We start from the raw sequence: 26,190 nt of genomic DNA, 5'->3' as shown, positions 1-26,190 counted from the left end.
TGCAGAAGAATGACAGCTTTGTTTGTTAGCAGTTCATTGTTCTACTTTTGTTTCCCTCTGCTGCCTTTTCTGTGCCTTCTCACAGAGAAGCAGGAGGGTCTGCATTGAAGTGCCAATGATGCAAATGGACCAGCTGGCAGAGGGTGCTGGGGAGCCCGGTTTACCACACAGAGCTCTCCCTCTCCATCCACTGCTGGAAAAAGTTAAAATGTCCCATATCCAGTTGTCCTGGAAAGGAAACACTGTGCTAGAGTTCTTATGAGCCAATCAGGACAGAAAGTGTATTTTAAAAATAAAAAATACCATTTCCTTTTTCTAAAAGAGGTCAATCACAGCGTGAGAGATTATGATGAGAAGTGATGTTACCTGCTCAGCCTTTTTTAGCAGCTCAGGTGGAGATGTGTCCTTCCCTCCCAACTCTTGTGTTCTACTCTCTTTTGTGGGGTCATCAGAGATTTTCTCCATCTGTTTAATCCTGTCCTTGCACTGAGAATACTAGCAAACAAAAAGCCACAACAGTTTTGTTATTTTTCCAGACAATAAGCCAAAATCCATGCTACAAGTACATGACCAAAGGTAGAAGGTCTCAGCATGTCTGACTTGCACCAGGAGAACTACACTGAAGTGGCTGGGCTGGCTGCACTGCCAACACCTGGGCTTGGTAGCAAGACTCCAGCCTTGCTGGGATAGTGTTTGGGATGCTTGGGCAGTGCAGGCCTAAACTAAACAATGCTGGTCAAACACTGGAAAAACATCTCCTTGTGAAACCAGAGGTGGACCTTGGTCATTCTCCTGTCCTGTTGCTAATAAATGGGAATGTAAAAACCAGTAGATTGTGTCACAGGTCATCTCTACAATGCACAAATTTAAATTAGCTTCATTTTGGTAATGGTTTAAGTGTCTTGTAGGCTTGTTCCCATGACTCCTTCACATGTAACACAGCAACCTCAAATTGTGTATAAATAACACAACTGCTTGGAAGAGGCTTCTCTGAGCCAGGAGGAATCATGACAAGAGTCCTGGACTGCAAGATGATTTTTATCGTCTGAAGATTTTTGAGAAGTCAGAAGAAGGCTGCCCCAAGGGCTGATACCTTCATCGGCTTCTGCTTCTGCTGATGAAGGTATGGATGAAAAGCAGCAGTTTGTACCAAATAATGTCCTCTGGGTCACCGTGGGGTGGGCTCAGGGCCACCCCCCACAGCCGCTGGCAGCAGGCTGGGGGATGGAGCACAGCCCCCAGGACTGGGCAGTGGGCTGAGACAAGCCACAGCTACAGCTCCCTCCTGAGGAGGGAGAGGAGCACTGGGAAGGGTGGGAGCCCCTGCCTGTCACCTGCTTTCTTCCCCTCCCCAGGTCTTTGCAGCCCAGCTGAGCTGGCCCCTTCAGTGGCAGAGGTGGCAGAGCAGGGGCAGGGCTGGTCTCCTGGAGCTGCTCTGGAGCTCACAGAGGGAGCACATCCTGCCTAACTACCCCCAGAGCCTGATCCCACAGACTTACCCAGTGCTAGCAGTTTCCTTTTGCCAGGGCAGGGAGAGGCATTTAATTACTTATTTTTTAAAGGAGACAATGATGGGTCATTTGCAGGATGGAGGCCCACCCTGCTGTCTGCCAGAAACTGAGTCTCATCTGCTGCTTTGTCCTTAGGCTACTTTTATGGTTAGGAATAAACCAACAATTTGAGGTGGGAGGTCTTCCTTTATTCCCTACAATCTTCTGTTTGACCCATAGGATCCATTGAGAGTTGGAGGAAGGAGACAAGTGCCTGGCAGTTTGGTTGCAAGTTAAATCTGAAAGTCCCACTTCCTTGCTGGTTCGTACTAAAGGTCTCACCCCTACAAGCATCCAAGTTTTCTACATTAAAGTTTCCAGTCACATGTCCTGAAGTGACTCACTGGTGACACTGAGCAATGTGGCACTTCTGGGTCCCAGAGAGGCAGGTGTTCCCTGACCTTTCCAATGTGAGATGTTCCTGTGGAATAACACTTCCCAGAGTACACTAGATGGACATCCATGCTTTGCGTAAACACTCACTGAAGAAGTGACTGGGACAATTTCTTCATGTTTGAACTCACAAGACTGACAGTGGTGGGGTTTTGTGCTTTGATATGCACCTGGTCATCTGTCAGCACGTTGTCACTCCAACCTTGATCTGTTTAGCTCTGACATAACATAACCCAAGTGGGTTGCTAACCATCAATTGCAGGTGATGATATTATTAAGGAAGCAAGTGGTCACTGGGTCTCATAGTTATGAGCAGTCAGCAAAAAGACAAAGTAAATGTTTAGATGTTGCTACTGGGATGGGCTTTGTTCACTGGAAGTTAACAGAACGTGTTTAACTGGAAAAGGGAAAACAGACAGATCTTGGGTGATAATGGAACATTACTATAACATTTGTTTTAAACATTTCTATTTCTGGTAAAGTAAGTGTCATGCAGCCCTTTTTTTAACACTTTGTATGAGAACAGGCAAAGTAAAAACCTTAAATAACTGTAAAAGAACAATTTTCCTTGTCACATCATGATTCAGTTTAAAATTACTGCCATTTAGTGTGCACCAAGGTACTGAAAGACTTATATAAACAGCTGAAACTCAAGACCAATAACAGTGGAAGGATGTGAGAGTAGGACCAGCACAAACAACAGGATGCAGGTTTTCTTCCAGGGATGTTTCATATCAGGGGCCAAATTTCTTAACTGCTAACTCAGCTGAAAATGCCTTGTTGGAAGCAGTGCTACCTTAATGAGATTAGGGACAGGTCACCAAGTAAAATTTTATAAGATTGAATAGTTCATTTAAAGAGGATTATTGCAGCAAAACCACTGTGCAAAACAGAAAAAAATACATAAAATAAAATTGTTAGACTCAAATACTAGGGTTACTTTTAAATGCAGTATGAATTGGGAGTGATTAGATGCAGGCTAATCCAAAAATATGGAAAACAAAACACATTTAGAAATAACCACACTATTCCATGTCTGCTTAAGTGATGTGACTATAGGCATCTTTCCTTATTTTCTTCTCATTTGTAGTGTATTCCTGGGACAAGTCTTAGTACCTGAGGTCTAAGAGGCTTTAAGTCTTAAAATATATATATATCCCTTTTTCTTGGAGTGGATTTGATACAGGGGATAGGATTTGATACAAGAGAGGCTTGTCTGTGTCTGATTGTAATCAGTCAGGAGGAATGGATGACAAATAGTAGGTTATCATACATCTTGATTTTTACAGAACGTTGATGTTGTTTAATATGATGTTTTCATAAACAAGCTAAGGAAATGTGTCTTGATGAAAAGATAAGGTAAGTACTATGGAAGTATAATGAGGTCTCAAAGAGACCTTCTTTGAGGAGAAGATTAAAATTCAAAATTACCTTGGTCTGAAAAAAAGATCTGAACAAAAGAGATAATATTAAATACCAAATGCAAGGTGCTACCTGGAGGCAGAAAAAATTACCTGTACCAATACAGAATCAAGGTCACCCAATTAGACATAATTCCTTTAAAAAAGGGTCTGGTTGTTACATACACTTCTATGCACATGAATCAATATATCATGTTGCAAGACATGCTACCATTGTAACTGGACACACAAGCAGAAATATAACCTGCAAAGTGCCTGAATTAATCTTTCACTTTCTCCCACTGATATTAGGCACTGCATCTCAAGAAAAATAAAGACTCTGCTGCCAAAAATAATAGAAGGGCAAAAAAAGAACAAACCAAGAAGGATCCTTAAGGACTGATGAAAAGAAACAGGGTTGTGTGGCCTAGTGAAAGGATGGGAGAGAAATGTGATTAACTTTCTTTCAGTAACATGAAATGTTGCAAGGAGGAAGAGAACAATCTATCTGTGATGTCCCTGGTGGACACAATACAAATCAATAGTCTCGCATTGCAGCCAGAAATATCCAGGCTAATGGTTAAGAAAGTCTTTCCACTGTTAAGGAAGAACTGGAATAGCTTGCAGGGGAAACTGGAGTTTCCCAGTGGAAGTTGAAAGCACAGCTTAGCCCTCAGGAATGACTGGCAATCCTATGCTGGAAAGGAGCAGGATTGCCTCAATAAACTCATTCTCTCTCTGCTAGCCCCATTTTGCTGTGGCTGCAATGATGTAGTCTGGAGATTTTCATGGGGTTGTATTAAAACCTGGATAACTGTTGATGCCAAATGCCTCAATGAAACTGTCGGTCCCTGTTACATTAGTTGAATCCTGAGGCATGAAGGCGCCATCCACAATGTTGTGACAGCTCAGCAGGTCTACGTGTTAGACTAATTAATGATTAATGCTAAGTATTTCTCATTGATGCATGAAGGTACCTTAGTTTTCATGGGTCATTTCAATCAGCAGGAACAGCTCCTTGATGTGCGGTCCCAATTAAAAGCTACACAGTTTTATGCCCAGGGAAAACCTCCTTAGAGTCTCACCAGGTAATTTTTGTGTCAGATAAAGTACAGGAGTACAGGAGATCCAGATACCACAGCCACCAAGATATGTGGTCAGTTTCTGCAGCCAGTTGAACACAATGTACTCATTCATCCATCTGTTCCAAGAGGTATATTCTAACAGAAATAGATATCCCATCTCAGAGCAGTTAATCCAGTAATGATTAAAGCATCCATTGAGAATATTTGAGACTTTGAATCAAACAGTGTCACCAAAAAAATAAAAATATCCCAGTCAAATGCAAGCAAACAACAAACATTGAAACTTTTTCTATTTTTTGAGACTGGGTCTTGTTTTCCTTTTAGGTTTCTCTGCATGTATTTCAAGCATTACTAATGTCCGACACCTGTTGTTGGACAGTCATTCAGCATTCAGTACTAGAAAGTTAAATTCACCTGTGGAGTGAGGAAAAGGAAAAAGGTTCTGGCGTGATAGAAAGGCTGGGAAATGCAGGAGAAGAGAAAAAGTAGTAAAGATAAAATAAAGTGGCAAAGACTGACAAATACCCAAAACTTAAAGAAACAGGAAGAGTAGGAAAAAGGGAGGAATAAAATTTAAGAGGTGCAGGTACAGGAGTCAGCCTGCCCAATTCAGATGGTCCAAACTGTATTTCAAATGTAGGAGCCTTTTGAAGCATCCTTCTTACATGATTCAAACTTTGCTACACACTTGTTGGGGTGCTAGGTGCCTTGAGAATAGACACATCCAGGAGGAGTATAATGCTCTCTAAGTAAGGATGTCAGGATGTGCCCCTGGAGGCAAAACCACTTAACTCTTATCATTAATAAAGAGACTTTATTCACTTATCTAGATAATTTGCACTGTGGGCTCCTAACACAACATTAAAGTTCAGCACAGTGGCTCCTACACAAGGTCACAACATAATGGAGAAATAAAAGCTAAGAGGAGAACCCAGAAACTGGATTTACAGTCTGCATTATAGGAGGCCTAAGGGCCTCTGATAGAAATCAGGGTCTCATAGTCCTGTGGTGCACTGATTCTCTCTCTGAACTTTTATAATTATCTAAACTGAAGACAGATGAATGGCCCAAAGGGTGCTTCTGTTGCCACCTCAGAACTCAGCTTGGTGGCAGAGGTTGGTTGCTCAGACAACATCAGTGATTTAGATCTGTATTCACATGAAGCCACAGTCTCGTGCAAACGGACATTATCATAAGACCCTTTGCACAACATAACTGAGCAGATGCTGAGTTAGATTTCAACATGGGGCCAAATCTGTTCTCTGTACAGGAATCATTAGCAATCTGAATTTGGCCGCCAACACAAGAATTCAGATTTGGGCTTATGGCTTTTTTTGAATCTTGGAAATAAAGCCAAATGATTTCTCACTATTGGCAGCAGGAGAAAAAGTCTTAATGCATTGGATGGTTGAGCATGAAGAGACAGCTGGGTTGACAGCCAGTTTGCATCTGTAATACTGTAATATCCAGTAATGACAGTATCTACCTACATTAAAAAAGCTGATAACTGGTTATTTGCCATTGTGCACTGGAATATCTCTGACTTGGAGACATTTACTAAAGCTACTCTATGTGTAATATGGCAATACACTGTATTTTCCTACTTTTAAATTTTATGTCAATATCATCAAAGATTTAAAGCACCTGTAACCAGTAGCCTTTAACAATGACTTCAGGCTTACCATGAACCATTATCAGAAAGAAGGAAATTTTAGGAATGTAGAACAAAAAAGTCAAAGTTTCATGACTCACTCTCTCAGTTCACAAAAATCATCTGCATTTTATTACTGCATTTGTCTCAGTGGCTTTAGTCTCATCCTACATCTTTCCTGAAAACATTTTTTTTTCTTTAGTTCATCATCTTTTTTTATACTCTCTCTTCATCATTTACATCTGTAATGGCACTGTAAAGTTCTTTGGTGTATGATTTGCATTAGATATTGTACAACATTTTAGCAGGCCAGACCATTTCTTGAAAAGACCCAAAGTAACAAAAAAGGGAGGCACTATTTAACAGTGAGTCCCATCAGTGCAGTTTTGAAAGGCAATGGTACACATTAATTCACAATTTTGTGCAGGCACTAACAGAATATGTATGGAAAGAATTACCAACTGGAGATAAGGTCAAAAGTAAATGAGCCATTTCAGAAAGCAAGGAAAGAATGTCCTAAACTCTACAGTTTGTTAGTTGTTTAATGTCATGTTGTAACTAGAACTAAAACTTGGGTTTGTGTAGAGGAAAATATATGTGGATTATATCATTGTGGGCAGCAGAGTTTCCAGAGTAGGCTCAGGGTCAAGTGTGAATTGAGTTATTATTTTAGACATTTGAAGAGCTAAGTATATCTCCCACCCTTCCACCTACCCCCATCAATACAGTTATAACAAATTTTATCTACATTCCCATTTTTTCCCCATGACTCTCATTCTCCAGCTTAGTCACACTGACATTTCAGGCTGTGAGGAGGGTTGTCTGAGATTCTGTACCCAGGAAACATTTGGCATGAGCCTGACAAAGTGTATAAGCCAGTTGCACAAAAGGGTAGAAACTCACATAAATGAAGTTAGAAACATGCACCAGTGCTTTGCTAGACATATGTGTTGATGGACTTTCTGTTTGAATAAACCTTGTACATGCAGACTTTTTTTTCTTTTTCTGTGAAATTACCTTAAGTTTTAAAATACAGAATATTACAACCAAAAATAAGCTTTCTTTCCCACCAACCTGTATCTGAAGAACCACCAGAAGTGAATCCAGGGCATTCTTCACTGGGAGTGCTTTGGACCACAACTTAATTTGCCTCTTTTCCTCAGCTACCTGTAACTTCAGAAATTTGATCTTTTCATCCAGAACTTGCATCTCAACACCTCCATCTCTGCACAACACCTCGTGAATGTTCATTTTTTCATATAAAATACATAGTTCTTCTTCTCGCTCTCTGAGCTGTAGTCCACTGCAATATGCCCAAAATGGAAAGATAAAATAAAATTAAAAAGTAACTCATATCCAGTGTATTCCATTCAAGGACGTAACTGGCAACTTTGAAAGATAGTAATAATCTGGGGAAATATACAAAGGTTTCTCAAATATTATTTCAATATAATTATAAGACTGAAAATGGGTAACAAAATATTTATAATGTGAAAATCAGAGAACTAATAATTGTGAATGTTAATCTAGTCTCTCATATTTTAAAAGCTCTTCTGGCCTTCCATAGCATTCATTAAAAATGGGTTAACATGATCAGGGAGCTTTACATCTTTTGCAGTTTTTACTGTATCTCTGCACAAAGCACAAATGGAGCAGGAGGCTACAAGCTCCCCAGGCCTTCGGTAGCTAATCCACCATGTTTTTTAATAATAGTTCTGAAGAACAAACATTTTCATCATGGGAGACAATATATCTGCATAAAGCACCACAGCATGGACATTGCAGTGAGGCACAACAATGTAGTGAGTATTCCTAATGAGGAGTGCTCATAACGTGCAAAATATTGTTTCTTCATGAATGTGAAAACCAAACACTAGATGATATCAAATCTACGTGTTTACCTCTCGTTTTTTTGCTGAATAGCCCTTTCATATTTTTTGCATAGCTGTGCTGTTCCCTCCTCAATCTGGGTGGCCCTACAGGTAAGCCTCTCAAGATCCAGGACGTGTTGATTTTTCTTTTCTTCCATCTCATTCATGATTTTAACAATTCTTAAATAATCACTTTTGAGGCTTTCTGTAATTGCTGCGTTATTTGTGTTCTTCAGCTGTTGCTTCTGCAGTTCTCTATAATGTAACAGAAGAGTAGGAAAGATCTTAGCCTATTCAACTTGAAAGCAATTTCAGCAATTAAAACCAGCTTAAACTCCTTAAATAAACAGATTGTCATCTCTGCCACTCTGCCTCACAGAAGCACTACAAGAAAGACTCTCTGAGAACAGCTTTTTTCTGCAAGCTCTTTCCAGCTTGAAGCTAATTGGGTTATGGCCCCCCCAAAAAATATCTATAAGCGGAGCCCTGCACTCCAGCTCTTTTCTTTCCTGGGTAGCCCAAGGAGACATAAGACATAAAGTACAAGAGCAGAAGCATGAACTGTCATGTAAAGACTTGATGTGTAGAAATCCTGTTTTACTTAAAGAGCGGTATTCAAATAATTTTGTGGTGGCAATTCAAAGGTCTTCAATTTATTGTTTATAAAACAATGTATCCCAGTGTTCACAAATGAAAGAATCATAGAATCATAGACTCATAGAATGGTTTGGCTTGGAGATCATCTAGCTCCGACCCTCCCACATGGGCAGGGACACCTCCCACTAGGTCAGGATGCCCAAAGCCCCGTCCAACCTGACCTTGAACACTTCAGGGATGGGGCATCCACAACTTCCCTGGACAACCTGTTCCAGTGTCTCAGCACCCTCACAGTGAAGAATTTCTTCCTAATTTCTAACCTAAATCTATCCTCTTGCAATTTAAAGCCATTAGCTCTTGTCCTATTAGTTTCCCTTTGACAGATGAGGAAAAAACCTCACAATGAAATGTTAGTGACAAGATCACATTATAGACCCATAAAAATGAACAGAACTGACTAATCTGGTGGCCTCCTACAGTGGGGTCATGGCATCAGTGGACAAAGGAAGAGCAACCAACATTATCCACCTGCAAAGCTACCTGCAACATCATAATCTGCAAAGCTTTTGACACTGTCCCACATGACATCCTGGTATCAAAACTGGAACAGTACTGATTCAATGGATGGACCACTCTTTGAGTAAGGGACTGGCTGGATGGTCACACTCGAAGAGTGGTGATCAATGGCTCAGTGTCCAGATGGAGACCTGTGATGAGTGGTGTTCCCCAAGGGTCAGTATTTGGGCCAGTGCTATTTAACATCTTTGTCAGTGACATGGACAGTGACATTGAGTGCACCCTCAGCCAGTTTGCTGACAGCACCAAGCCGTGTGGAGAGGTCGGCACACTGCAGGGAAGGGAATCCAGAGGGACCTTGACATGCTTGAGAAGTGGGCTCGTGCAAACTACATAAGGTTCAACAAGGCCAAGTGAAAGGTCCTGCACATGGGTTGGGGCAATCCCAAGCACAATTACAGGCTGGGTGGAGAATAGACTGAAAACAGTTTGGAAGAGAAGGACTTGGAGGTGTTGGTTGATGAGAAGCTCAACATGAGTGGCAATGTGCGCTTGCAGCCCAGAAAGCCAATCATGTTCTGGGCTGCATCAAAAGAAGCATGGCCAGCAGGTCAAGGGAGGTGATTCTCTCCCTCTACTCTGCTCTTGTGAGACTCCACCTGGAGTACTGTGTCCAGCTCTGGAGCCCCCAGCATAAGAAGGACATCGAGCTCCAGGAGAAAGTCCAGAGAAGGGCCATTAAGATGATCAGAGGGCTGGAGCACCCCTCCTATGAAGACAAGCTGAGAGAGTTGGGGTTGTTCAGCCTGGAGAAGAGGAGACTCTGGGGGGACCTCATGGCAGCCTTCCAGTACCTGAAGAGGCTCCCAGAAAGCTGGGGAGAGTCTTTTTCCAAGGGCTTGTAGTGAGAGGACAAAGGGTAATGGATTAAAACTGGAAGGGGAGAGATTTAGGTTTGACATTAGAAAGAAATTCTTTACTGTGAGGGTGGTGAGACACTGGAACAGGTTGCCCAGGGTAGTTAAGGAGGCTCCATCCCTGGAGGTGTTCAAGGCCAGGTTGGATGAGGCTCTGAGCAGCCTGGTCTAGTGGGAGGTGTCCCTGCCCATGCAGAGGAGTTGGAACTAGATGATGTTTGAAGCCCTTTCCAACTCAAACGACTGTCTAATTCTATGACTATGATTATTTCCAGCAACCCTGCTGGCCACTACATGGCAGCCCCTCACCTAAAAGACAGGTTCTTGTTGCCACACAGATCATTCATTTGCTCACCACATGGAACTCAGAGTTACTGCATTTGATTGTGGTAACTTCTTGATCACTATTTTATCTACACTGGGAAGACACATGTCAACATATGAAAGAGGTAGTGAAAGGAGAAGCATTGTCTCCTGTTAAATACAGAACTGCAGATAAAATATCCTCATGAGCTCTGTCATGACATTGCTGAAATACCCTGTACTGAGCAGGGAACTTCTGGTTCGTTTCCTCTGTGTTTATAACACACTTGAGTTCCACAGGGTATTACTGAATTGAATTAAACTTTTGTAAAGTGAGTTTCAGACTGAAAAAATGATTGTACTATGAAAACACATGTTATTAAATACTTTCTGAAAAAAAATGTCTTATTTGGACTGATACTTTGTCCTCCCAGTTGTGTAGGTTGCAGTTAAATCAGTGATACTACGATACTAAAATCTATTATTTGCATTAAAATATATTTTGGTAGACAAGAGAATTACTGGAAATTCAGTACCTCTTGCTAGTTTTAACTCTAGGTTTGCAGAGATCAGAATGTCTGTTGGATCTGTAGAGCTGTCTACAATAGTTAGATAATTCCGGTATCTAGACAACACATACCTGCTGCCTTATCCTTCTTTTTCTCCTTTCATCAGTAATTGACTGGGAAGGCCACAAAAATTTTACCACAAAATATCAGCTTGTGCATCTTGACAAAATTACTTGAAATCACTGATGCTCCTCTTCTTTTAAAGTTACCTCCAGCATGACTTTGAAATCAAGCTACTCAGAGATTCACAATGAATGCATTCCTTGCTCTAGTTGTGCAATTTTTTGGCACCAAAACACAAAGTTTTGGGAAAATCAGATTATTTTGGAACTACTGAGTTTTGGCTGTGCTGTTTTGCATACAGAGTTAGCTACTCACTGTCTTCCTGCTTTCCCAACTATGGATCACAGGGACATAGTCATTCTGCCTGTATTGCAGAATATCATCACTCAGAGGACAACAATAAAAAAAAAAAAAAAGGCAAAAAGATATCTCCACTAAATAATAGTTTAGGAAAATGTGTAGTCACAAGCACCTCATCCTCCTGTGAATGTAACCTTTCATTTTGGCTAGCACTGCCTGGAAATTGAAACCATGTTTTTTTTATCTGAAATAAAAGTTACCCAATAAACTTCAGTTTAAGTTTGAACCAAGAAAGCCAGTTAGTTCTAATTTAATAATTAGGCAGCCACATTACTAGTAGTGACTTATTTAAAAGCACCATGTACCAGTCTATTGTGGAATCACATACATTTGACACCTCTTTTTGTCTAAGGATAAGAAAGTAAGAGTACAACAGTGTTGTTTATATTGAATGAAAATGCATGGTAATTCAGATACCAGAGACTCAAGAACTGACACAAAGGAAGTGTAATGAAAATGTATCCCTTTAAAGGGCAGAAAAGTGAGAGGGTAACCAGACAAATTAAAAAATTGTTTGTACCATGCAGTGATTCCCTGGCTAATTGTGAGGTATAAGGGTGACAAAACATTTGAAGAGATTTTGTAAGGGATTTGCTAAATGCCTTTGAATCAGGTTTTAAAAATCAGGATAAACACCATCAAGGATGATATAGGCATAGCTGAAGTTGGACTAGATTAGCTTTTAAAAAGATTCTTTCTAATCTTACATTTCTGCAACTGTGATCTATAAGTTGCTTAAAACTCACCTTTCCTTTGTTGTAACAGTGTTCCTTAAACTTCCTATTTCATTTCCTAGCAATTTTACATGGTCTTTAATTTCACTCACATTCTGATGAGCAGCATGCACCAAATTTAAACATTTATTCCTTTCATCTAGGATAACATCAGCTGTTTTAGCAAGTCTTTGGAGTCTGTGGAAATGACAAGTAAGGAAGAAATAATTATAATCATTTTATACATACATTACTTGGATAAAAATGGCTTCCAAAATATTTTCTAGCTAATGTGTCATTATTATTATTTTCTTACTCATTTTGGATTTTTCTTTTCCTCTTTGTATGCTCTTTTATTTGAAGATCCTTTCTTTTTATTTCTCTAATAGCATTTTGGAGTTGTATCTGAAATGTAAATAAAATTCAATGAGCACTTTAGATATATCAAGGAAATTTAATCAAAGAAATTACTCCTAATAGGTATTCCTCTTAGAGGTGGAAAAGACAGCCAGGTGAGGTTATTCTAAGAATTATCGTAGGTATAATGAAATGCTTTTATTATAAAAATAATAAATAACATAGTTTTCCTATGTATATTAAGCTTAAAATTACTGTTATTAATGTAGGTAATTTGATACAGCATCTTAATATGCCTGGTCCCTTGTATCTTGTATTCTACTGTTTCTATTAATCAGCTTCTCAGTTCCATCTCTATATAATTTTTTGGCATATGCACCACCAAAATGGCAACTTTTCAAATACAATTTCTTTTTTACTCTTTTCTGGCTTTTAAGCAACCAGTGATGATTGGGTAGAATGGTGCATTTACGTTTTGTTACCTTTTGTTATGGCTCTGGACCTTTGGTGTTCACTTATGTTCAGTCTTTAATACGCCATTAACCTTCAGTGGACAGGCCTTGCCTCACCTCTACTGGTAACAGGAGGAGGAGGTGTGTATTAAAAGTGCTGGTGTACATGGAATTGCAGCTCTGGGCCTGTGTGTGTGTTCATTCCTTTGCAAATTTCCTTCTTTTTTATCTGTTTCTGGACTGATTTTTATTGAAGGTGCAAAGCCTGACATACTTGTTAGCTCTGTTTTTACAGACAGATTCCCAAAGTGCTAGAAGGTTACTTACCTAATTTATTTGAGGACAGACATACATTGTGGAAGCATAAATACTTAATTCCCATATACAAACCTGGTAGTTAGTATGAACTGTGCAACATCATAGCATGCAATGTGGACAAGTGAAGGCCTACGGATGTCATCTATCTGGACTTCTGCCTTTGAAACGGTCCCCCACAACATCCTTCTCTCTAAGTTGAAAAGATATGGGTATGATGGGTGGACTGTTCAGTGGAAAAGGAACTGGCTGGATGGTCACATCCAGAGGGTAGTGGTCAATGGCTCTAAGTCTAGATGGAAAACGGTGGTAAGTAGTGTCCCTCAGGGGTCCATACTGGGACCAGATAATATTGCAGCACTAGAAAAGACAAATAAAACTCCACCAAGACTGAATGGAGGGGGACTAAAAGTGAATAAGGCTGTAGGGCATAAGTCAAATCTTACATAAAAGACACAACCACTCTCTGGGGAGAGAAATGCAGGATTTTTTCCAAGACTGAAACATTCTGACAGTTATCCTAAGATATTAATTAAACAAGACCTGTGACAGGGATAACAGATAAGTTCTTTAAATATTCTACAGATAAAGAACTTAAGGTTAATTACAGGTCAATAGGAAACTTCTTGTTTGGTCATTATCCATTATTCTCCCTCTATCAGTTTCTATGAGGCTTGGGTAGTAGGAACCAGGTCAGAATTTGATCTGGACAGAATCTGGGCAGTGAAGTACAGAAAGAGCGATATTGACAGCAGCATTGAGAGCACCCTCAGCAAGTTGGCTGATGACACCAAGCTGGGTGGTGAGGTCAATATGCCAGAGGTTTGGGATGCCATTCAGAAGGTCCTGGACAAGCTGGAGAAGTGGGCCCAGGTGAACCTCATGAGGTTCAACAAGGCCAAGTGCAGGGTCCTGCACCTGGGCCAGGGCAACCAGAGATAGGAATACATATCTCTGGGGGAAGAGATGCTAGAGAGCAGCCCTGTGGAAAAAAAATGGTGGTATTAGTGGATCAAAAGCTGGACATGAGCCACCAATGTGCAGCTGCATTCCAGAAGGTCAACTCCATCCTGGGCTGCATCAAAAGAAGTGTGGCCAGCAGATTGAGAGAGGTGATTCTGTTCCTCTGCTCTGCCCTGGTGAGACTTCACCTGGAGTACTGTGTCCAGCTCTGGAGCCCCCAACACAAGAAAGATGTGGACCTGTTGGAACGTGTCCAGAGAAGGGCCATGAAAATGATCCAAGGGCTGGAGCAGCTCTCTTATGAGGACAGGCTGAGGGAGTTGGGGTTGTTCTGCCTGGAGAAGAGAAGACTCCAGAGAGACCTCATAGTGGCCTTCCAGTACCTGAAAGGAGCCTGTGAGAAGGCTGGGGAAGAGCTGTATACAGGAACATGTAATGACAGGACAAAGGGTGATGGTTTTAAGCTAGAGAAGGGTAGATTCAGGTTGGACATGAGGAAGAAGTTCTTTAATATGAGGGTGGTGGATCACTGGAACAGGTTGCCTAGAGAGGTGGTGGGGGCCCCGTCCCTGGAGACATTCAAGAACAGGCTTGATGGGGCTCTGAGCAATATGTTCTAGTGTGACATGTCCCTGCTTATTGTAGGGGGGTTGGACTAGATGACCTTTAGAGGTTCCTTCCAACCCAAGACATTCTACGATTCTATGATTCTAATAACACCAGCAAACTGCAGGTAGCAAACCCAATGACTAGTCCTAGTTTCTGTCATTGTAGGAAAAGTTTTCTTGCCATCTTTCTTCACATTGATATAACAATTTACACCTGGAAATGTGTCAGGAAAATAAAAATGCCTGCCTCTTCCTGGAATGAGTAGAATTTATCTTTTAATGCCCATATATTTGTAAAATAAAAAAAACTCCATAGATGTACTTCTGAGAATCTCAATTCAGTTTATCTGCTTTTCTGCCTCTTTATTTCATAGGTTTGAAAGAAAATGTCTTTTCAAATCTCTTATTTCAATTGTGGCAAGATATTTTAATATACTATTGCACTGCACCATAAATTGCCAATAAAACAACACAGTATTCTGAGCTTCCTTTGTTGTGATAGAACTTCAAACTGAAGTGGGAACAAGAGTCCATAAGGCTCTGCTCACTAGTAATTTAATTCCTCCATATGCCAACCTTCACTTTAAAAGAGCCTTCCAATTATATGAGATATTTTTTACCTGGGCTTTCTGAACATCCCTTAATTTCTGTTCCTTCTCTTCAATTCTGAGCAAATTCAGGTGTGCAAGTCTGGTTAACTCAGCTCTGCATTGTTCCAGCTCTTTGAAAAGCCGTCTTTCCTCAGCAATACAATCTTCTAACACGTGAGCATCCTCCTCTGACACCCTTTCCTAAAGAAAATTAAATTCAATACCTTTGGCACCGATGCACCTGTGTTGGCAAACCCCAAGTTGGAAATACTTTGGGTTTATAGGCAAAGTACACATATGTATAGACCACATGGATTAAAAAGAAATAAAATACTGCTTTAAAATACCAGCTGAAATGCCATCCACAATCCTTGCAATAACATGTAAAAATATTCTATAACCTAGAAGCATTTCTGTTCCTCAATCCAGCCTGTCTTTCAGCTATTGCCCATTGGGCAGAACGGGTCCTTATAGCCCATATCACCTTTAGATAAGCTCACTGTCACATCTTGATGTGTCCGTACCACACAATGGATGATACTGAGCTGTCACATTAAGAGATAAGATTAGAATTTTAAAACAGAATAGAGTGTCTAGAGACCTCAAGTTGTTGGACATCCAGTCAATACAGCCAGGGAATTCTAAAAAGCCATTTGTTCTACCCAATGTAGGCTGACCTCTTCAGGAGGAGGTGACTGGATGAATTCCCAGGCTCAACTGACTCCATTAGGTGTATATTCCATATGCAAAAAATGACATACAGACACCAAATGCATATGTATTCAAACACAAACTGATTCCCACCAGATAATGCTAATGAATTCAAAGACAGCACAAAAAGAAAATGGTTATAAGGGAAAGAAGATTAGGAGGTATAATCTTAAGAAGAAGGTATATCTGAAATATATTCTTCTTAGAAAGTAATGTCTGTAGTAGAAAGTACTGATACTCTCACAATCAAGACATCTGCATTTCCACACTATATATGGCTGTGCTGACTGCAGACAGACATCCACAAATTACACAATTCTGAAAATGAAAAATCATAATGTACAAATGCTGACTTGTTCTTGTTTCAAGACACTGTGCCACATCCCAAAGAAATGTAGACCCATCATGTTTCTAGTTGTAATGTTGCTAATGATATTCAGAAAGACTTAACCTTGAAAGCAGATTTTCTTTCTGCCTTAAATATGTGACCAGTTACACCAAAAGTTTTTTAAAAATTACAAACAGTCTTTAAATTAAACAAATACTACCACGTGTTTTCTCACTAGAAAGCTCCAACTAGAAACTTCCATCATGTTTTTCTTCAAAAAGCCCCTTCTCATGATCGAAACCCAACTGTTATAGTGAAAAAGTATAACAAAGCAGAACTCAGCACCTGTGCAACTAGTTTTCTCTTGGTTATTTCAATTTCCTTCTGCAGTTCTTGTCGTCTTTCTAACAACACTCTATTCTTCTTAGCCATAGTTTCCACCTACAAAAATGAAGCAAGCACACCAAGTGATGTAAACAAAAAATGTGAAACATGTAAACTGCAAATAAACTATCTGAAGTAGATACACACATTAAGAAATGAAGTTTCTGTCTTGTTACAAGATCTAGGCCAAGAATTCTTAGTTCAGTATAGTTCCTCAGCAATGTATTCAAGCTTCTCTAATTTTTCTTTTAAGAATTTCACACAAGTGGGAAAAAAATGACAATGAATGACACATCTAGAAGCTATTATCTTTCTGAGATGTCAACCAGATATTAGAGTTCAAAACACTATACCTCAGTATAGATAAGGAGATGTTTTGCACTTAGAGTTTTTACTTCTGTGATAATATCATAAACTTAGATGTTGTTTACTTGCATTAAGGGAAAAGGAAATAAGAGTAAAGGTCAATCTTTGGAATTACTTTGGTTTCAGCTACCAACTCTGAGACAGATTTGACTTACTTAGATTTGCTAAAAGGTCAATAAAACCTATTCCAAGCAAGTTGCTTTCACTCTTATGGAAGAAGCAAACATGGCCTTTCTGTGGAGCATGTATTAGTCAGCATTTCTGCTGTGTAAAAGCCTGTGGAGGCTGTGAGTAGGCATCCCCACGTTTTCAAGATGGGATTTGAAAGACGCCGTCAAGTTCTTGAGTCTAAAAGCAGAAAATTCATATAAACATCTTTAATCCATTAAGGACCTTTGTTCACATGAGACATGACTAAACTTTGGCACTTTTGGCCTTCTCTGTGTTGGTCTGACCAAAGAGGAGACGTGCACAGAGAGGAACAGCAGCTCTGCTCCAGGCTGGCAGCGGCCCGAGCGGCCAGTTCTCTTTCACACAGAATGTTGGTGTTTAGCAATAACTGACCTTTCACAACTTACTGAGAAGAAAAACACATTTGAAGGAAGTGTGCCTGTAATTTCCTTATTCTACAAACCAGTCATTCTGCACTGGGCACGTGATTTAAAGTAAGAGAAATCTGGGGAAGCACACTGGTGTGCTGCTGCTTCTGCAATCACGTTTTTCTCCTAGGAATTAATTCTTGTGGTTTTTTCTTTTTCACTTTGAATCACACGGAATAAATACAAACCTGGCTTTTTAAGTAGTTAAACTTTAACTACTTAAAATATTTTAAGTTTTCCTAGGTGTGCTCCTAAGTCTTCCAAATTGAAGTAGTCTCAAGAGGGCAAAAGCCAAGCTTGCCACTCTAGTCTTTTGTACTGCATTTGAACTGACCATATTGCAGAGGAGCTGTGGATTCACATTTGCTCTTCTAAAAGGGCCAAGAAAGAAAGCAGAAGAAACACACAACATGGGAGGACAAGCAACTATATTGCCATGTCATGTTTGCAGTAGGATAGCATCCTGCAACTTCTGGAGTTAAATACTGAATAGAATTACTCTTCCATCTCTCCCAGCCTTCCTTTTCCTCATGATGATGCTCCTCACAAGACACATACAAGCCCATAGGATAACCTGATGTGAACTCTGAGGGAATCCTTTGCAGTGCAGCTGTACCTCTAAGGGTCTCCTTACAGGTCTCTTTCCCTTTCCTACATGATACTTTCCCTTTCCCTTAGCTGATATTGAACAGAAACTGCTCCTGAACTCAGCTGGTACTGAATAATATAAGCTTTTAGATCAAAGTTGGGAATACAAGTCAGTCCTTTAATCAATATTTCAGGAGTTTCTATCTTAAGCTTTTTTGTGTAGTTATGGCACTTTCCTCCCTCCTCTCAAGCAGGCTTATATTACTAGATAATGAATACACATGTGAATTCAGGAGGAATTTCAGTGGAGATAGAAAAAAATTTGTCTTACTAATATTAAATCTTATTGAGTAATGTCTATTGTTTAAATAGCAAAGCTAAGTATTTGTAGGTTTTTATATAAAACAGTTATTTTTAAAAACTTCATAGTAATGTAAATAAGACTTTTTTTTTTTTCTGTCTTGAACTGCTTAGGAGGACCAAGAAAAATGTCAATGATGCTGTGTATCTTGGTAGGAAACATCAAATCAATTTGCTTTTAGCTCAGATAAAGGATATTGTCCTATGAAAAAATATTAACCTGACTAAGCAAGATTAATTTTATAAGATTGACTTACAATTTAGACAAAGCAAGGAGCCAATATAGGAGAAAAGCTTAAGAAAGAATGGAAGAACTAGTGATGAAATGATGAGAATATGAAAAAGTTATAGACAAAGTAAATTGTTAAGAAATATTTGGAAAGAGAAAACAAAGGAAATGTTTTGAATAGACAAATGGAATGAGTCTGCCCTTTAAAATCAGAATACAGGAAGGCACAAATAAAACAGAAGAGAGTAAATGAGTATGGAAAGAGGAATGGGTGAAATACTAATGCAGGGAAGTGACTGAGAAATAACAGACCTGAAAGGAAGAGAACACAGGCAATAATGTCATATCTTTTAATACCAAACTTTATTAATGCTCATTTCCTGTCCCCTGGAATAATGTTAGATATATTCTAAATTGTATAAAGTAATGTACAAACAACCTTCAAATTTTCAAAAGATGTATCTTTTCATAATCTGGGAGTCAGGCAGTACTTTGCTGTTTGTCTGCTACAAACTTCTTGGATGCCAATGAGCAAGTCACTGTATTATTGCCCTCATAAAACGCCCAGAATCCCACAGTGTTTTAAGGGAAGCCACGATGTCTTGGTGTCAATATAATCTTCCAGTTCTCCTTGTTAGGATTCTCCCACCCTAAAATCCGTTTCTTAAGAATACCCAAATTTATCTTGAAACACTATTTTCATTACAGATAGAGCACATAGAGCTTTCTTAGTCACTTGTAGTATTGTTGACACTTTTCTCTCCTTCCTCTTTTTAGTACCAGTGAAAAGATTTCATAGACAGGTTTCTTACAAGAAAATTTAGAATATTCATGATTAATATATTCATACAGACCTCTAATGTGAGTTTTTCATGCTCTGACTTATCTTGTTTTATGAAATCAGACATCATATTCAGTTGTAATTCTATCTTCTTTAAGTTTCTTGTTTCTCTGTCTTTCTGTGTTTGCATGTGAATGAGAATATCCAGTTGTTGTTTTTTCTCCAAGGCACATTTTTTTAAATTATCTTCCAGAGCTGCCCTATATAGATAGACACAGAATTTTAGAAATAGGTAACTTGACCAAGACATGTATGCAAAGAGGCATGAAAATTTTTATGTGTTTTGAATACTGCATCATTATGGCAGAGTAGCAAGATAAACTCAGAAACTACTGACACAAATTACCTAAAAAGCTAGCACGTTAATAACTTTAATCAATGGTGACATTCCTAATTATGTCAATGAGGTCTCACAGTCTGTTCTAAATAGTTCCAGAGAAACTATTACTTATAAGAAGAAGAAAACACCTTTTTTTAGTATGAGGAAATATTTACATGTTCACTTTACTCAGACATTTCAATCTGAAGTGCCACTATCCTGTAATACAAAACCTTAAAACCAAAAGCCTTGTTGCTACACATAAGGCCACAATTACAGCTATGCATCTTCCTCTGCAAAGAAGGAATAACCTGAAGCTTGCAATCAACCTAACAGTTTCTTTTACCTTACCAAGTATACACAACCTCATAATTCAAGGGAATATTAAAGAGATAAGTAACCACCCCCACTGAAATTCAGGAGCATGTGGGTGCAGAAATCTACCATCCTAATTTGAAAATGAAAATACTGACATAGTTTTCCTTGCTCAATTTACTTTCCATGGGTTACACTGAAAAAAATCCTTTTCACTGGAGAGGGGAACCCTCTAAAAGATTGCCTTTTAAGAGCAAAATCCAGTTTCACTGTCCCAGGATTTTTTCAAATGCTTATGTTTTTCGATGTTCTTTTTTTCAAATGCTGATGTTTTTCGATGTTCTTCTTTCAGCCAGATCATAGATTCCAGTAGTTTATATTAAACTTTCTGAAATAAAACCCAAGTCTGATAGTTTCTAGCCTGTTCCGGTTGCAGCATAAAAACTTGCAAAGAGAAGCAATACAGCAGAAAAAAGAAAAATATATTTGAGAACAGAGAATTGTTCACTCATACTACTCTAACCTGTCTGATAGGACTGCTAATTCCTTCTCTCTGCTAATTTCCAGTGATTTTGTCAAATGAATGCATTCTTGCTCTTTGCTTTCTAGCAAAATTTGTTTCTCATGCAATTCCTTTGTTACATCTTCTCTTTCTTGCAAAATCTCTTTCTTTCTTTTCTCGATGGCTTTCAGGGTACCAGTCAACTCTTCTATTTTTTTATTAAGGGCTTCCTTCTTCTTCTCTGCATCACTGTTGATATAGTTTAACAAAACAGTAGGGGGTCACATTTCCATATGTGCATTTGATTGGCAAAATATAAGTTGCCAGATTTCATGGACACACAAAATCATCTCAACACCACAACTGTCCATGTTACATGTTTGAAACAGGCTACACACAGTGAAAATGCCAGCACAGTTCAGCAATACAATTGAAGGTATCTACAGGATTACCAGGGATCTTAGCACCATGACAGTATTAAAAAAACCTGTCGTAAACTGATTTCTATCAAAGTTACTCAGTACATGGGTGCAACTCTTCTAAATATTACTCCTAAGGCTGGAAATTCTAACTAGTTTATTCTGTGGTGAAGCAGGAGTAGAAACATTCATTTAAACGCTTCAATCTACAAAATGTACCAGGTTTTTAAAAATGCTTCTCTGTTAACACTGTAGGAAAAACTCACATCCATGAGAGCACAGTTGCATTAAGCAGAGTAGTGAGGAAAATGCAGAAAACATTATGCATGTTATAAAACAGAGACATTTATCATAGTCAGACAGTTCTTATATTACAAATGGAGAGACACACTGCGAGCAGGAGACATAAAGACTCCTGTGTAACCAACCCTGTGCTACATATAGGGTACAAAACACATGGTGCATCTGGGAGGCACTTGGATCTGGCAGTGACCTGGCTCCAACTGGACTGTGCTCATGAGATTTTACACACACCGAACACAGCACATGTCATGCTTCCGGGGAGAAAAAGCCTCAACTACACAAAAGAGAAGAGGCTGGCTACTGGCTGACATTTTCCATGTTGAAATACTAGACACCAGAATTGAGGTCAGGAGCTCACAGCAAAGCACCTCTGACTAAAAACTGCTACAGAAGTATCAAGGGAAAATGATTCTTTAGCTCAGGCCAGACTGTTTAGCTGTGAGAGCTGCCAGTTTCACTGAGGCCAACTGAGATAAGCAAACACACAGGCACTGAGGACTAGAAACTGTAAAAAAGCTTAATCACTAGATTATATGGCAACATTATTTTCCATTAAAAAACTACTAAGAAGATCTGATACACAGTAACAAAGCTCAGTAGGATGGTTAAACAATTTTTTTGTCAAGCTTTATTCTAAATTTTTCTTTGCTGTACTTAAATGTAAAATGTTTCACTGCATATACTATATTTTTCAGTACAATGCATGGATTCTAAGTGGACTATAGATATTTTTTAAAATGTTGATCCTAATTTTAATCAACAACTCAACTGTTTCTGTAAAAAAAGGATGAAAATAAGTTATACATATATAAATACATATATTTAAACATATTTATTAAAAGCGTACTTTTTTTCCTTAGTAATTTTCTCAGTTTCTCTTCCAAGTTGTGCTGGAACAGGAAGGATCTTAACTAGCTCATCCTAGTGACAAACCAGAAAATTTAGATTAATAGCCTCAAAATCTGGTGAGATGTCATACAAGTAATATTCACCCAGAACTGAAGGGAAAACAGGCAAGAAAAATATTTTCAGATTACTTGAGTCCGTCCCAGGGAACTGCAGCTGGTAGTTTTGAAACTAAACATGATTTTTACCATTTCATTATGTCTGCAAGACAAAAAAATTATGCTTGCATACTATGAATATGTATGATGATGTTATCTATACCACGGAAAGGAAAGTGGCAACGACCTGGGTATATTTTTTAGTTCTCTGCATAAATCTGTATTAACTTGGATCTAAGCACATATTGGAGCAGCCTGCAATAACACAACATAGCAAGTATGTCATTACAGAAACAATTTTTTAATCAAAACCATGACTATTTTTATTTCCCAGAGGAGTAATAATGGATATGGCACAGCAGCAGGCTCCATGCCTATTGAAACATGATGTAATATATAATGTAATGCCCCCTAATGAATCTGGAATTTTAAACAACATCCAGAAGAAGATTCACTGTTTTCTTGGACAAAGTATGTGCCATATACAAATATATATCCACACATGCACACAGATATGCACACACACAATCAGTTTTGTGTTACTTTTAAATTAGCCTGCTTCTCCAGAAGTTTTTCCATTTCCTCCTTATCTATTAATATCAGCTTTTGCTTGGATGAAACATCTTCTTTTATTGCATTAATTTCTGCTTTCCTTTGGATTACTTCTTTGCAGAGCTCATCATAATTTTCTTTCAGCTGCTTACTTTTCTGAACAAGGTCCTTTAGAAATGAAGTAAAAGATCAGATTAATGCTATTTTTCCTTTTATATTTTGCAAGCTTGTGATATTACAGCATCATTAACATTGAATGATTATAACATTTTTACAAGTAAATAAATACTTTTTTTTTAACAGCTTCATGTTCTTCTACCAATAACCAGCAGAATTTTATTTCCACATACCTTCATCAAGAGCTATGACAAGAAATGTAATTTGCACATTCACATCCTAGAACCAAAAAACCTGCAGCTATCTTTACATGCAGTATCCTTTTCAGAGGATAGTAAACTCAAGAAAATCCAGACCTTTTGTGAATCAGTTATTCACTTCTTACCCTAGAGTTATCAAACCTGAATATCATATGACCTCTCCTACAAAATATATCTCTTGACTTTCTATATATTCCAGATTTTAAATAAACTCTAGAGCTAGAGTGTGAAAAAAGCTAGCACTGTGAAAAAAGAACATAAGGCATAGCTTTTCTCATGTTTTGTACTTACCCCTTGTTTTGGAATTCTTCTACATTCATTTTCAAGAAGCTTTTTTTCTTCTTGCAAACTACAGGAAAATCAAAACAGAGCTAAATATATTACTAAATACTTTGATAATAAATGATAAAAAAGTGTGGAAGCCTATCTTGTGTTGGACTAAAGTGTATGGTGAATTATCATCAGGAACAATCAAGAAGTGTCCAGATTTAATGGAAGGTTATTGAATGCTGGGTGGAAGTTCTGAAAGACAGGTTGTATGTATGGAGGTTTTTTCTACAGTGTGCACATGTAAACCTTTGAGCTTGATTCTTCTTAGTCTCACCAACTCCTGCAGGGATGCAGTCATGCCTTATTCACCCTTATCTTTACACTAGTGGAGTATAACAGGCCAGACAGTACCCTACACCCACAACTCCTCCCAACCCCTGAAAACAATTTTTTTGACATGGAATGAGGCAAAAGGAAAGAGCGGGTGGGCTATGAATATCCACAGAGACATCACACATCAAAGAAAGTGCAGTTGCTTGTGAGAAACAATCTTCCATAAATGCTTGCTCACACACACATTTACACTGTAAACAAGTGTGAGGGAAGTTCCTCAAATTTGAACTGGCTCCTGTGAAAAAAAATCCTGAAAAGTGACAGGGGATGTAGCTTAAGCTAATGCGGTACACAAGAAAACCAAACTGGATAGTCATGGTGATCTTAACCTATATCCAAAACTATGTTGCAATTTAATTCAGGTAACAAATAGACACAGATGCCAAAAGAGGACAGAAGGAGGAAAGGAAAAAAAAGGAAAGCTCTTAGATCTTCTGAGAGTATTTTTAGTAATGTTGCCCTCAGAAAGATGAAGGAGTAACTGCAAAAGTGGAGCTGAACCAACATCCTTGTTATGTTTACAATAGGGAGCTTCTTGGTGGCAGGCAGGCAAGTACTGCCAAATACAAAAAATTAACCCTAATGAAGAAATAAGTAAATATGTTCCCAGGGCATGCACAGAATAATTCTTCACCTATAACAGGTAAGGGGCTACAGCAGTTTGTGTGCCAACAGAACCAAACAGAACTTAATTAAGTCCTTGTGTTATTGATTATTGTAAACAAGGAGGCAGGTTCTTGCTATGTAATTAGTATCTATGATGCCATTCTGAGTCCCAGGCTATGAAGGAATAAAGATTGCAGCTGGGAGATAGGTGGAGCTGCCAAATCCTCTGTCCCAGAGAGAGCAAAGAATCAATTTTAGCATTTAAATTTGTGTTTGCAACTGCAGCTGGAGGATGTGCTGGTCAGGCTTCCTTGAGACCCAAGGCAGCCTGTTAGAATAAAGACCTCTTTAAACAGGGGGAGCATTAATAGAGGGGGCCAGGCTTTCATGAGATAGCTCTGTCACTTAGAGCTGTACAGTACGGCAAAGGGGTCCTCCGGCCCCACCTACAAAAAGCAGCTGATACCATTGCTCTGAATGTGGTTGATACAGAAGAGAGGCAGCTGATTGCTATTTCTTTTTTCTCTGAAACCTTTCAGTGGCCACCTAAGACTTTGTGTGTTAGTATTTCAGGTTTCAGAAGGTAGTGGTCATGGGGGTCAGTCTCCTAGTTGCCAGCTTCATGGAGGAACCTTATTGGAATCTTGCGCTCAGTTCTTTATCAGTGTTGGTTCAAGGTTCCTACCTCTCCATTAAATTGTTTCTTACATTTTTGTTCTCCAACAAAAGGAGCAAAGTTTATACCTGGAAGCCACAGGAGCCATCTTTGCAGACAAGGAGAGAATACAGTCAAAAAAGAGAACTCTGTTGGTGGTGTTGCAATCCAAAACAGAACTAAAAACCAAACCAAACTAAGAACAAGCTCTTGCTCAGATGAAGAGCAAAGAAAAAGTAAAGGCACAGAGTGGATGTTGTGGATTTACAGCATGTGTGTGAGTGTGTATGGGCAGACTACAAGCATGCCTCTACAGGGACTGGTAAGTCCTAAAACTGATCTGAATGCCAGAGTGTTTGAACACCCACAGGGTGAATGATTTTTGAAAAAAAACCCCACAAACCCTTTTCAAAGGAAAAGTTTAATTTAGCTCAGGCTTCCCCAAAAAATGATAAAATTAATTCTTAAAAAAAAAAAGAAAAAAAGTTCCCTTGCAAATTCTGTTATAGCTTTAGAAATTGCACAGAAAAGTGAAGACAGATACAGCAGTGTTTTGCAGGTGTACAGTGCAAGTTACAAGTGAGTAGAAAGAAACACCATCAGTTGATTTCTTTGCCACCATGGGCCTCAGGAACTACTCCGATGTTCCACTATTAAAGTCAATTATTATTATATTATTAAAAAGTATATTATTATTATTGAATTATTCTTTATTTTTAAAAACTGCATTGCAAACTAAGCTACCTCAGTCCTGTGCTAGCAACTTTGGTCTATTCCTGTGTACTGTGCCTATGAG

At 38.9% G+C, this 26,190-nt stretch overlaps 1 protein-coding gene across 1 annotated transcript in view; it reads right to left on the bottom strand.

Annotated features, from left to right (window-relative positions):
• The window catches only part of CCDC146 (coiled-coil domain containing 146), a gene marked incomplete at its 5' end in the record, with an annotated part of 79,986 nt that overhangs the window by 4,021 nt on the left and 49,775 nt on the right, over nucleotides 1–26,190 (bottom strand). The window contains 12 exons of the mRNA XM_051624130.1: nucleotides 367–495; nucleotides 7,154–7,382; nucleotides 7,981–8,205; nucleotides 12,022–12,186; nucleotides 12,305–12,393; nucleotides 15,304–15,474; nucleotides 16,658–16,753; nucleotides 19,693–19,879; nucleotides 20,837–21,064; nucleotides 22,385–22,458; nucleotides 23,085–23,261; nucleotides 23,762–23,819. Coding sequence (XP_051480090.1) covers nucleotides 367–495; nucleotides 7,154–7,382; nucleotides 7,981–8,205; nucleotides 12,022–12,186; nucleotides 12,305–12,393; nucleotides 15,304–15,474; nucleotides 16,658–16,753; nucleotides 19,693–19,879; nucleotides 20,837–21,064; nucleotides 22,385–22,458; nucleotides 23,085–23,261; nucleotides 23,762–23,819 — 1,828 coding nt within the window. The remainder of the gene's footprint in view (nucleotides 1–366; nucleotides 496–7,153; nucleotides 7,383–7,980; nucleotides 8,206–12,021; nucleotides 12,187–12,304; nucleotides 12,394–15,303; nucleotides 15,475–16,657; nucleotides 16,754–19,692; nucleotides 19,880–20,836; nucleotides 21,065–22,384; nucleotides 22,459–23,084; nucleotides 23,262–23,761; nucleotides 23,820–26,190) is intronic.

Source organism: Apus apus, chromosome 1, assembly GCF_020740795.1.
Source record: "Apus apus isolate bApuApu2 chromosome 1, bApuApu2.pri.cur, whole genome shotgun sequence".
NCBI classification, from domain to species: domain Eukaryota; kingdom Metazoa; phylum Chordata; class Aves; order Apodiformes; family Apodidae; genus Apus; species Apus apus.
Note: the sequence above shows the minus strand (reverse complement) of the source record. Positions and strands in the feature narration are given on the sequence as shown.